Source organism: Apium graveolens, chromosome 8 (assembly GCF_009905375.1).
Source record: "Apium graveolens cultivar Ventura chromosome 8, ASM990537v1, whole genome shotgun sequence".
NCBI classification, from domain to species: domain Eukaryota; kingdom Viridiplantae; phylum Streptophyta; class Magnoliopsida; order Apiales; family Apiaceae; genus Apium; species Apium graveolens.
Genome location: NC_133654.1, coordinates 122,504,482 through 122,515,682, shown reverse-complemented (window position 1 = coordinate 122,515,682; position 11,201 = coordinate 122,504,482). Strand labels below are relative to the sequence as shown.

The window sequence follows — 11,201 nt, the reverse complement described above, 5'->3', positions numbered from 1 at the left end:
ATTCATCATCATCTTTGATGAATTAATTAGCTAAGAAATACATGGTGTTTGAAGCTCAAACTTCTAGGATAACTAAGTTATAATATCAAGAAGCCATGGGAATTATCTTGAGAATTATAAATGAGCCAAGCTTGGACTTTGAATTTCTAAACCTCCATTTTCATGAAAAAGTCAAAGCTACAAGGTGGGAGAGAATAAACGAGTTGTTTGGTTGATTACTTGGTTAAAAATGTGATTAGAATACTTGATGAAGGTTTAATCTTGGATAAATATCTTTATTAATGTTTTCATCACCATGCTTACCTAACCATCTAGCCACTTGTCTAATTTTTACGGAGTGATGATGTCATATTGCTCTAGTCCCTTTGATTAGTGCTAATTATTTTGTTAATCTCCCTTGATTCTTGTACAAGCTTGATCCTTGGTCGCGTATTTGTTTTACGGTTGACTTAACTCTCGTTCTCGTTGATCGTTTGAGGGATCATATCCGGGACCTTATCATTAGGGTTTCCCTAAGCCCTTCTTAATATCTTTTATTGCTTTAATCATCCTCTTCTATAATCCTTCAATTTAATTCCTTTTTGTCTTATTACCTTATACTTAATTTCTGCGGTATCTGGTGGATTTTCGAGAAAAATCAAAGAGTTCGAATTTGAATTCTGATGACCTTTAAATACACTCATTTACATTATGGAATACTAATATGATCTCATAATTTCCATAACAGAACTCTTATATAATGTAATATGATAATTTTTCATAATCAGGAAAAGTTACTATTCATCGAGCTTTCAAAAATTGGGGTTATTACAGTATCCCCTCATTAAAATGATTCCATCCCGGAATCAGCTAGAAAAAATTGGGATACCTTTCTTAGCATTGCACTTTCTAGTTCCCAAGTCGATTCCTCCATATTGTGGTTCTGCTACAAAACCCTGACTAGTTTGATCACCTTGTTTCGAAGCACCTGCTCCTTTTGATCCATGATCCTCACTAGTTTCTCCACATTGGTCAAGTCTGGTTGCATGTCTATGTGCTCGTATTCCACTATGTGTCTGGCATCCGGATTATACTTCCTTAACATTGATATGTGGAACATGTTATAAACTTGTTGCAGGTTCGTGGGTAGGGCTAGCTCATATGCTAACTTCCTAATACATCTTAATATCTCCAAGGGTCCACTGAATCATGGACTTAGCTTTCCTTTCATTCTAAACTTCATCAATCCTTTCCAAGAGGATACCTTTAACATCACTAGGTCCCCTACCTTATACTCCTTGTCCTTTCGTATCAAATCAGCATAGTTCTTCTGTCCATCTTGGGCTGCTTTCGACCGTCTTATGATTAGATCTACTATATCCTTGGTCCGCTGGACCACTTTGGGCCCGGGCATCTTGCGCTCTCCAACTTTATCTTGGTATGAAGGGATATCGACATTGTCTTCCCTAAAGGGCCTCATAAGGCGTCATCCCGATACTGACATAAATCTATTATCATAAGAAAACTCGATTCATGATAAGCGATCGTTCCAAATTCCTTTCAATTCTATTGCACAGACCCTCAATCTATTTCCTAGGGCTACATCTTTTGCTTCTCAATACTCATTCTTTTCCAGTTCGTATGCGTTACTATCTTCCGATGATAATATTATTCTTGCTATACTTTTACTCGCTGGCGTTTTATAACCTTTTAATAATTGTGTCGATCTTAGTACCAAGAACATGCTTCGATTTCGGAGATAAACACATTTATACTACTCCTTTCCTAGCCGCTTCTATCTTTGAAAGCTTGATCAATCATGTAGGAGTACAAGAATTTATTGAGAGATCACTATGATCATAAACACTTGTTAAATTGTACACTTAGTACAAAAGGGGCCAACCTTTAGTACATGACAAGCAATTAAACAATATGTGGTATCCTACTAGGCTTTTACCCCACAGATAGATAGTCATTCAGCAATACCTCCCCTTTTGGAAGGTTTGTTCTTCTCAGTTTACACGAAAATGAAAAGAAGAGAAAAAGAAAGAATTTAAGAGAACTATATAAAATATTTCCACAAAATATATGGCTTAGAATCTACCTATGAACTATAGAGGTTTATCAAAGGAAAATGAACTATCACACACACACAGATATATATATATATATATATATCAATTTTAAGGATTATTGCATCGCATTTACACGTGCCTGAATATTTTTGCTACTCCGTCCATCATTCTATGGACCCATTCTCTTGCTCAGTCTTATTAATAATTGACCTTGAAACTCCCTCAATATCTAAAATTGGATATGGGATTTCACACTCGACGACATCTTTACTAGAATCCTACGCTTTACCACAACCTTCTTCGTATAAAAATACTACTCTTTGCCGATAAGAAGGAATAAATACTCAATAGGTAAATATTCAACTTAGTTCGTTTATCAATGATAACTTATACATCTTCATGAACCGATTATTGGTACTCAATCTCAACATCCATTACATTATAACTTTCACGGTCGTTATCGTCTCATTATTCACAGAATCATTGATGCATTATTATCCATCGCTGATCTACTGCAATCATTTGTTTTCCTCGGGATCTTAATAGCTAAACATATGAAATCTATATCTTTCGTATCGAAATCTTCTAAATTGCAAAAGGGTTTCAATCATAGCAACGACAACATGTTAATGAAATTTTTAAAACATGTCTTTAATATGAGACTTGAAACTCAAGGGTTCATTAGGTCCTTTTTGGAACATGGTCCTGGATTATCTCAACGTAGTACCTTATAAGATGGGTATCCTACTTAGAGCGATAATAGGAGTTAAATCTTTACTAAACTACTATGAGGGTTAAGTATTGCACAGTCACCATAGCGAATGTAAATCTTCCACACCATAATATTATCTTCATGGTTTCACCCAGTAGTATTGGGTTCCTTTGGAACGAGTGTTATAATCGTTCTCTTATACTAAAGTATCGGCTACCTCATTGGCCTCTCCTAATAATTATAGTTCCTTACAACTAATATCGTTGAACCATCTTCAACTAAATTTTCTACCTCCTTTATAATCACTGTTTATGTGAAGATGCTTTTATTAAGCTCTAGTGAGAAATAAATCACCATTTCTCCATAAGTTATTGCCTTCATCTTTAAATGTGAACATTATTATGGTTGACTCTGGATTATACTTAGTACGCCTCTTATCTTGGGTCCTTCTTACTTTAAACAATTTCGACCTTCATTGGTTCGATATGTACTTCCTCGTGATTTAACATGTGCCCCACATGGCATTATTATTCTTACATTATAACTACTCGTATTTTTGTATTATTAAAAGTATAATTATTGAATAATTAAATAATTAAAATATATGTATTGGTTTCGTCATCTGTGTGTTGCCGATTATTAATTATGTCTGGTTTATTGGTGTGCAAGGATTATTTGTATAATTAATTGCTGAGCAATATTGTTTTTATCACATTTAAAAATGATTTTATTGAATATTTATATTCATAAATATTTGAATTGTCTCTAAAATTATTTTTTTATGATTTTATAATTTCAATAATCATTTTTGGGAATTTATAAAATTTAGAAATCAATATTTCATTGATTATTTATTCCTAAATGATTTTCTAATTCTATTGATGAGAAAATTCAAATTTAAATTCCCGAATGCTTCAAAAATTACCAAATTTATATTTTCTTAAGTTTTTAATATTCCCATAATTTTAAAATATTTCGGGAATTTTCCGGATAAAATTCACCCGCACGTTTGATCACTAAATCGTTACATGCGGGTTTATTGCGCGTTTCAGAAATGGTTTAAAATTATGAAAATCTTATTTTACTAGTTTTTAATTATTTCGGGAAATTTTAAAATTGTTTTAATAATTATTTGGGTTATTTTCATCCGCACTTTGGTCGTTAAAATGTGAATCAAGGGGCAAAACCAGACTACCAGAAATAGGGGATATACGTGTGAAATTTCTAAGAATTATGCAGAAACTTGGTAGTTGAGTAGATGTCATGTTGCTACGTGTTAGTAGAAAAAAAAACATATAAATAAAATACACACAAAACATATACACAAATAACTCATCTTCCCCAATCACTAAATCTCTCTTCTCTTCTCTTTACACTCCCTCCGTCTCTCTCTCAAGCTCATCTCTCTCCTTCTCTCTCCTTCTCTTTTATTCTCTTTCTCCCTCTTCTCATCCTCCCTCCCGTTCTCTCCTGTTCCTTCTTTTTCTTTTATTTTCCAGTGCTCTTTTCCGATTGCCCTGTTTTCCCGTAATTACTCAGGTCGCCCTTTTGATTTCGATTTTTGGTTTGATTCAGTCTTGCATGGGTATATATGTATATATATCTGTGTGTGCATTTTGTGTAGTGTGTGTTGTGTCGTATGTGTGTGTTATGTGCGATGTGTGTGTGTGTGGCGCAGTGGCACGTGTGTGACAGGATTGGTGGTGCTGTTTATTGTTGTTCCTGTGCCTTGGTTCGATTGATCTGATTTAAATTTTTAATACTGCAGGAAACTATTTGAATAATATTCGTGAAATAAATAATTTCGTGCGGAAATTTTAATTTAATTGGTGAAATTTATTTGGAAACCCGAATATTATCGGGCACCAATAAATTTTGCCGCCGTCGATGATGAGCCTCAGCGAGTCGATGATGGACGGTGATGATTTTAATATGACTCTTACATTTATAAAAAAAAATTAGTTCGTAAATATATTTTCCGGAACGAAAATAATTAAATTTTTTTATAAGTCGTATTGAGTTTCGGGTTACAGAATTGTGATTTTTGTGAATGTGACGTCGATTATGTTTCGACGGGTACTCCAGTAAATAGAGGAGTCGCTGTCCAATTTTTTTCTGAAAAATAATTTACTACGAGCAGTGTACTATATCGTATTAAATCTATGTATATAATAGTTCCTACTGCCCCATTTGAATAGTAACTTCAACCCCTTTTTAGCATTGTACCCCACCAAGTTTTAAAAAATACTGAAGTTGCCACTAATTAGTTTTTTTTTTTAATTCATAATTACATATATATTGGATGAGAAGAAAGCTTATGTTGAAAGCTTTTTAAGATTCTTTTGGAAGGTAAGAATGTGTCCTACACACTTTTGAATTTGAATTTCAAATTCAAATTAGTTTGTTTAGGTTGATTAGTGACTTCTCCCCCTCTTTTGAATAGTGACTTCACCCCCTTTAAGACTGTGTATACAAATTCCGGTTGATAATTTTACTACAGATTGATTCATTGTCCAAGGTATGGGTGGTGAAGAAGCTGACAAGTTCTTTAACATGGAAGATTGGAATGCAGATTATGGTCGGAAGTATAGAAGAACAAAACTATTGAATGGTAACAAAGAGAATGTGGTTGTCGACTGTGCTATTGCTGATCATTGTGCTTTATCTTCTTCCACAGGTAAGGAGCACGACCAGAGGTAAGTTAGTTGTTATTGAGTACCGTGTCTTCGTATATGTGAATTTAACTAAGGCTTCTGTTTGTGTTTGTTCAGCTGCTGTGTTAACATGATCAATGGCCAACGTTTATACTCTGTCCCCCAAAATGAACCGATCACCTCTATTCACCCCAGCAATGGTTAGTAGTTGGGAGCCAAAACAAAACACCTACAAGTACAGATTCTAATTCTTACAAAATTTAAACTGCAGCCATACTTAGGCTTATGTTCTGACTACCCATTGTTGTGTCTGTAATACAGGTATGTTGACGGAATCCACGCGAAATATTTTTAGGTTGGTGGGAAAGAGGAGGAAACTTGGTGACTTGCCTAGGTCAGGCCATTTTAATGAAACAGCTGCAAGTACTTTCTGTTTTCTTAATTTACTCTTTGTTTTTCTTGCAAATCAACTGTTATTTTATGTTTATGATGCAATAATGTGTTTAATATTTGGTTGGTAGAATGTAGTAGTCCAATTGTTACTCCCCGATCAAATAGCAGAGGAAACTACATGAATCCTCCTCAAGGTAGTCGGGACATAACTCCTTAATCAGATGTAACAAATTTAGGTAGCGCCTCATTTCCTAGAAATATGGCGAGAGGTAAATATTAGATTCTACCATTATTAAGCTTTTGTCTGTCTATCCTCATGGTAACAGGAATAAGTAAAGAATTGTTGTTTTAATTATGAAACAGAGGAAACGTGATCAAACATTAATGATGTTTCCTTAAATGGACTTGAACCTTTGAACCGGAAAGGGAAGGAAAATTATCTTGGGTTTGGTAGAGAATTATTCGCAGATGAGATTGTTACTGATGATGAGGAAGAAAGTCATGACTTTAATGAAGGTGATGATATATATGTGACATTTCATCTTTGTTATTGGTAATGTAATTATAATTTACCATTTAATGTATTCTTGTAGGTTCGAATGTAGTTACTCCTTCGCTGTGGTCTGATGATTTTGAAGGATCAGATTATGAAGCAAGTGGTTGTGAATCAAGTGGTAAGAAATAAAAAGATGTACTCCTAAAAATTTTACCCACATTTAATTTTATGACACTAAAACTAAAAAAATGCAGATGATGCAGATTTTCTTAGTTGGTCGCATGATGGTGATGATGAAGACATTGTTGATGAGATAAATTCGGATTGTAATTTGATGCAGAGCAGACGTGCACCGCGATGTGTCATTCCTGAAGAGTATGCTTCTTTGGGTGGTCCTACTGCCATATGTTCAAAATGCCATGCTCAGATGTGGAAAGAAGAAAGGGTAAATAAAAATGTCACTAAAGGTTGTCCTATATTTTCTCTTTATTGCATGAAAGGTGCAGTGAAATTGCCTTCAATCCCTCCTACCCCTCAGTATTCGCTGGATTTATACAACGACAAGAAAAGAGGTCCTGCTTTTCATAGATTGATACGGCTCTACAATGCAATTTTTTCCTTTACTTCTACCGGCGGTAACATAGATCACTCAATCAACAATGGAAGGGCGCCTTATGTGTACAGATTAAATGGTCAGAATCACCATGTTTTTGGACCTTTAATACCAAATGACAATGAAACCCCCAAATTTTGTCAACTTTATATTTATGACACCATTAACGAAGTTGATAATCGTCCTCGGTAGGTTAGTATTTAGGACCGAGAAAGTGTTGATAAAGAGGTTGTACGAGGTCTTATAACAATGTTAGATGAAACAAATCTATTGGTTGGTGAGTTTAGGCAGCAGCGTGATCTGTATGAAAGCGATAAAATTGTTGAGCTGTAGATTACACTGAAAGGTATTAGATCTGAGAGTGGAAGAGAGTGTCATATTTCTAGCACTGATGAACTTCTTGGCATTATGGTTGGCGACACTGAAGAAACATGTGGCGACCGTGATATAGTTCTCAATGAAAAAGGTAAAGGTTTAGTGTGTGTTTCTTATATTCATCCGAAGTTGATGGCTTTACAGTACCCTTTACTCTTTCCATGTGAAGAAGATGGATTTCACCCAAAGATAAAATTTCAAAAGACTGCTGATAGTTCTTGCAAACCACGTGGCTTTTTGTCTCCGAAGAATTACTAGTCATATGTTTTCCAAATTAGAAAGGCTGATGGTAAGCTATATTTCATAAAAAAAATTTGATTTGTTTATGTTCCCCAAAAATAAATAATCAAAGTTATATTGTAGGTTTGACTCCTCGGCTTGGTGGAAGACTATTTTAACAGTATATGGTTGATTCTTTTTCTAACATTGAACAGACACGACAATTATGGTTCCGTACTCACCAAACTACTTTACGGAATGAATTATACAGCAATATTTGTAGATCTGTTAGCAGAGGTGATGTGGACAGTTCAAATACCGGTAAAGGTATAGTTCTTCCAGCTGGCTATATTGGTTTGAAGCGATACATGCAACAAAATTTCCAAGACGTGCTGGCCGTATGCCGTTATATCGGACATCCTGACATATTCCTGACTATGACCTGTAATTCTCTTTGGGATGAAATACAGAAGATAATGGAGTATGTGCCCGGTTGCATTGCTCCAAACTGTCCCAACATCATATCAAGGGTGTTTAGGCTAAAACTTGATCAGTTAATGGTAGATATTAAGGACAAAAAACACTTTGGGGTTTGTATTGGAGGTAAGAGTGCTTAGCAGGACTTTCTTAGTTTAATTTCTAATTACATTATTACGTTGAGAAGATTTTGGTAAAAGTACATTTTGTTATGCAAACTGCCAATATAATCTATATTTTCCAATTTTGCAGTTATGTATGTCGTCGAGTTTCAAAAAAGAGGCCTTCCACATGTACATATGTTAATAAGGCTTGATGCTGATTCAAAAAAAACCTCAAGCAGAATGTAGATAAATTTATATCCGTAGAAATCCCAGATCCTTTATTAGATCTGGTTGGTTATGCAGCCGTGAAGGAATTTATGATCCACGGTCCATGTGGTTTGTAAAATGTCAAGTCCCCATGCATGAAAGATTTACGTTGCATACGTCATTTTCTAAAAAAAAGTAAGATATAGGCATACCTTTTTTGTGTCATTTCAGAATCCAGTAACTTAACCTAATACCTAAACTTTGTAATAACTGAATGGTTTCAGGTACTGTGCTCGAACTACTTGTGATGACAGTGGCTTCCCGATGTATATGTGACGCATGACAAACAATACTGTTGAAATAAGGAAGACTGAGCTGGACAACCAGTGGGTAGTACCATACAACCAGGATCTTTTGGTCAAGTATCAATGCCATATGAATGTGGAAATATGTTATCACGCATGCAGTCTTAAGTATTTATTTAAATACTATTTGAAAGGCCATGATCGTGCTATAGTTCAAGTCCAGAGAAAGAGAAAAAGGCAACCGAATGACAGTGATGAGGGGGAATAGATGAGATAAATGCATATTTTGATGGCAGATATTTATGTGGTGCTGAATCAGCCTATAGGATATTTGGCTTCCCTATTTATCATAGAAGTATATCTATTGAGAGACTTCCATTTCACTTACCAGGTGACAAAAACTGCACCTTCCGTGCCAATGAAGCGCTTGTGAAAGTTGCTTCCAGGGAGAAGAACAAGTTCAGTAAACTGGAAGCCTTTTTTTTAAACTCTGTTGATATTAATGCACGGAAGTACACGTATGATGAAATTCCAAGGTTTTATATATGGAATGATGGTGAGAGGAGATGGAGCATGAGAAAGCGGGGGTTTCAAATAGGTAGATTGTGTTATGCGCATCATAGTATGGGAGAACCTTGGTTTCTTCATTTATTGCTTATGAAGGTACGTGGTGCCACCTCTTTTGAGTGTTTACTCTTTACGGACCGTTAATGGAGTTTGTTACAGTACATTCCATGATGCCTGTAAAGAGTATGGTTTATTGGACGATGAAAAAAAATGGCATGAAGTGTTGACTCAAGCTTCTGCAGATGGATTACCTCCCCAGATTCGACAGCTTTTTGTCCATATTATTGTCAATTGTAAAGTCACTGATTTAAAGACTTAATGGAGTACACATTGGAAGAGCATGGTTGATAACATTTTACTGAGACAACGTAAAAGTTGTCCAAATACCTTTTTTACTCTTAACGACACGCAACTACAGTTCTATGTTTTAGGAGGTATGAGACCTTTTTACATTATAGTCTACGACTAATTTTAATTTTTTTACGGACTCGAACTGTAGTCTTTAATTTTTTGAATTTTTTTCTATAATTTCCTGAATGCGGTTAAATAGTTTAATATATGAAATATTGCAGAAATAGATGAGTTGCTCCGGTCAGTTGGTAAATCCTTGAAGAAATTTGATCAATTGCCTCAACCTCCTCGCAGCTATTTGAACATTGGAACAAACAATTTGATAATTGAAGAGACAAGCTATGACACCAGGAAGATGGAGTATGAAACTGCCAAGCTACTACAGGACTGTACAGAGGAGCAGAGAAAAATATATGATGCAGTAATACAATCTATTGACAATAATGTTGGAGGGATTTTCTTCGTTTATGGTAATGGTGGATGTGGAAAGACATTCTTATGGAGAACTCTTATATGTAAGTTACGTTCAGAAGGTAAAATTATGCTTCCAGTTGCTTGTTCTGGGATTGCTGCCACATTATTGCCCGGTGGTCGGACTGCGCACTCCAGATTTAAAATTCCAATAGTTCTTGATGAATGTTCATCATGTAATATTGCCCATGATTCAGATATTGCGCAACTCATAAAGCAGACACAACTAATAATATGGGACGAGGCGCCTATGCATCACAGTTACGCATTCGAATTCCTAGACCGATTGTTGAAGGATATCATAAAAGCTGTTGATCCAGAATGTTACAACATGCCTTTTGGCGGTATTACTATAGTTCTGGGTGGTGATTTCCATCAAATCCTCCCAATCATTACGTATGAAGATCGTGCTGATATTGTAGTTGCCTGTATCACTAGGTCACGGCTGTGGTCCATTTGCCAAGTATTCTTGCTGACAGAAAACATGTGTTTGAAATAAGGTGAAAGTGATAGTGAAAGTGAAGAGCTTATAAAGTTTGCAAAATGGGTACTTGACATTGGTAATGGCCAGGTCAGTCCACCTCGAGTCTGCAATTCGCCACTCATTGAAAATCAAATTTTGATTCCGTCTCAGTTTTGTGATTTACAAACTGAGAGCACAGTTGATAACATGATTTGTAGCACATATCCTAATTTTTCTCACGAAAGGCATAGTATACAGTACTTGAGCGAGATAGCTATTTTGACGCCTACCAACCAGACTCTGGGCCACCTCAATTCGCTTATTGTAGACAAGCTCCCAGGAGAATCTATGTCATATTTTAGTGTTGATGCTGCAGAGGAATTTGGTGGGTTAGATGAGGATCTGAATGAAGCCTTCCCAATAGAGTATTTGAACTTCTTAAATGCCAGCTCATGATCTGAAACTTAAGGTTGGGGCTGCTGTTATGCTAATGCATAATTTGAACCAAACGCTAGGTGTGTGTAATGGTACAAGGATGATTGTGACCAAATACCCGAGTTTCTGTGTGGAGTGTGAAGTAATCTGTGGTACCTTTGTTGGTTCGAAGCATTTTATTCCACGTATGGAGCTGTCTCCCTCAGATACAAAAATGCCATTCAAATTGGTACGGAAATAAATGCCTCTACTGATATGATATGCCATGACAATCAACAAATCTCAAGGTCAATCCCTGAAGATAG

The 11,201-nt window shown here is 35.6% G+C and overlaps 1 protein-coding gene across 1 annotated transcript; it reads left to right on the top strand.

The window, feature by feature from the left end:
- The first annotated feature begins 9,516 nt into the window (after window positions 1-9,516).
- LOC141679952 (ATP-dependent DNA helicase RRM3-like) lies at window positions 9,517-10,917 on the top strand. Its single transcript, XM_074486307.1, has 3 exons — window positions 9,517-9,610; window positions 9,749-10,426; window positions 10,499-10,917. Exons 1-3 carry the CDS (start codon window positions 9,517-9,519, stop codon window positions 10,915-10,917), a joined length of 1,191 nt encoding a protein of 396 aa, XP_074342408.1.
- The last annotated feature ends 284 nt before the right edge of the window (window positions 10,918-11,201 follow it).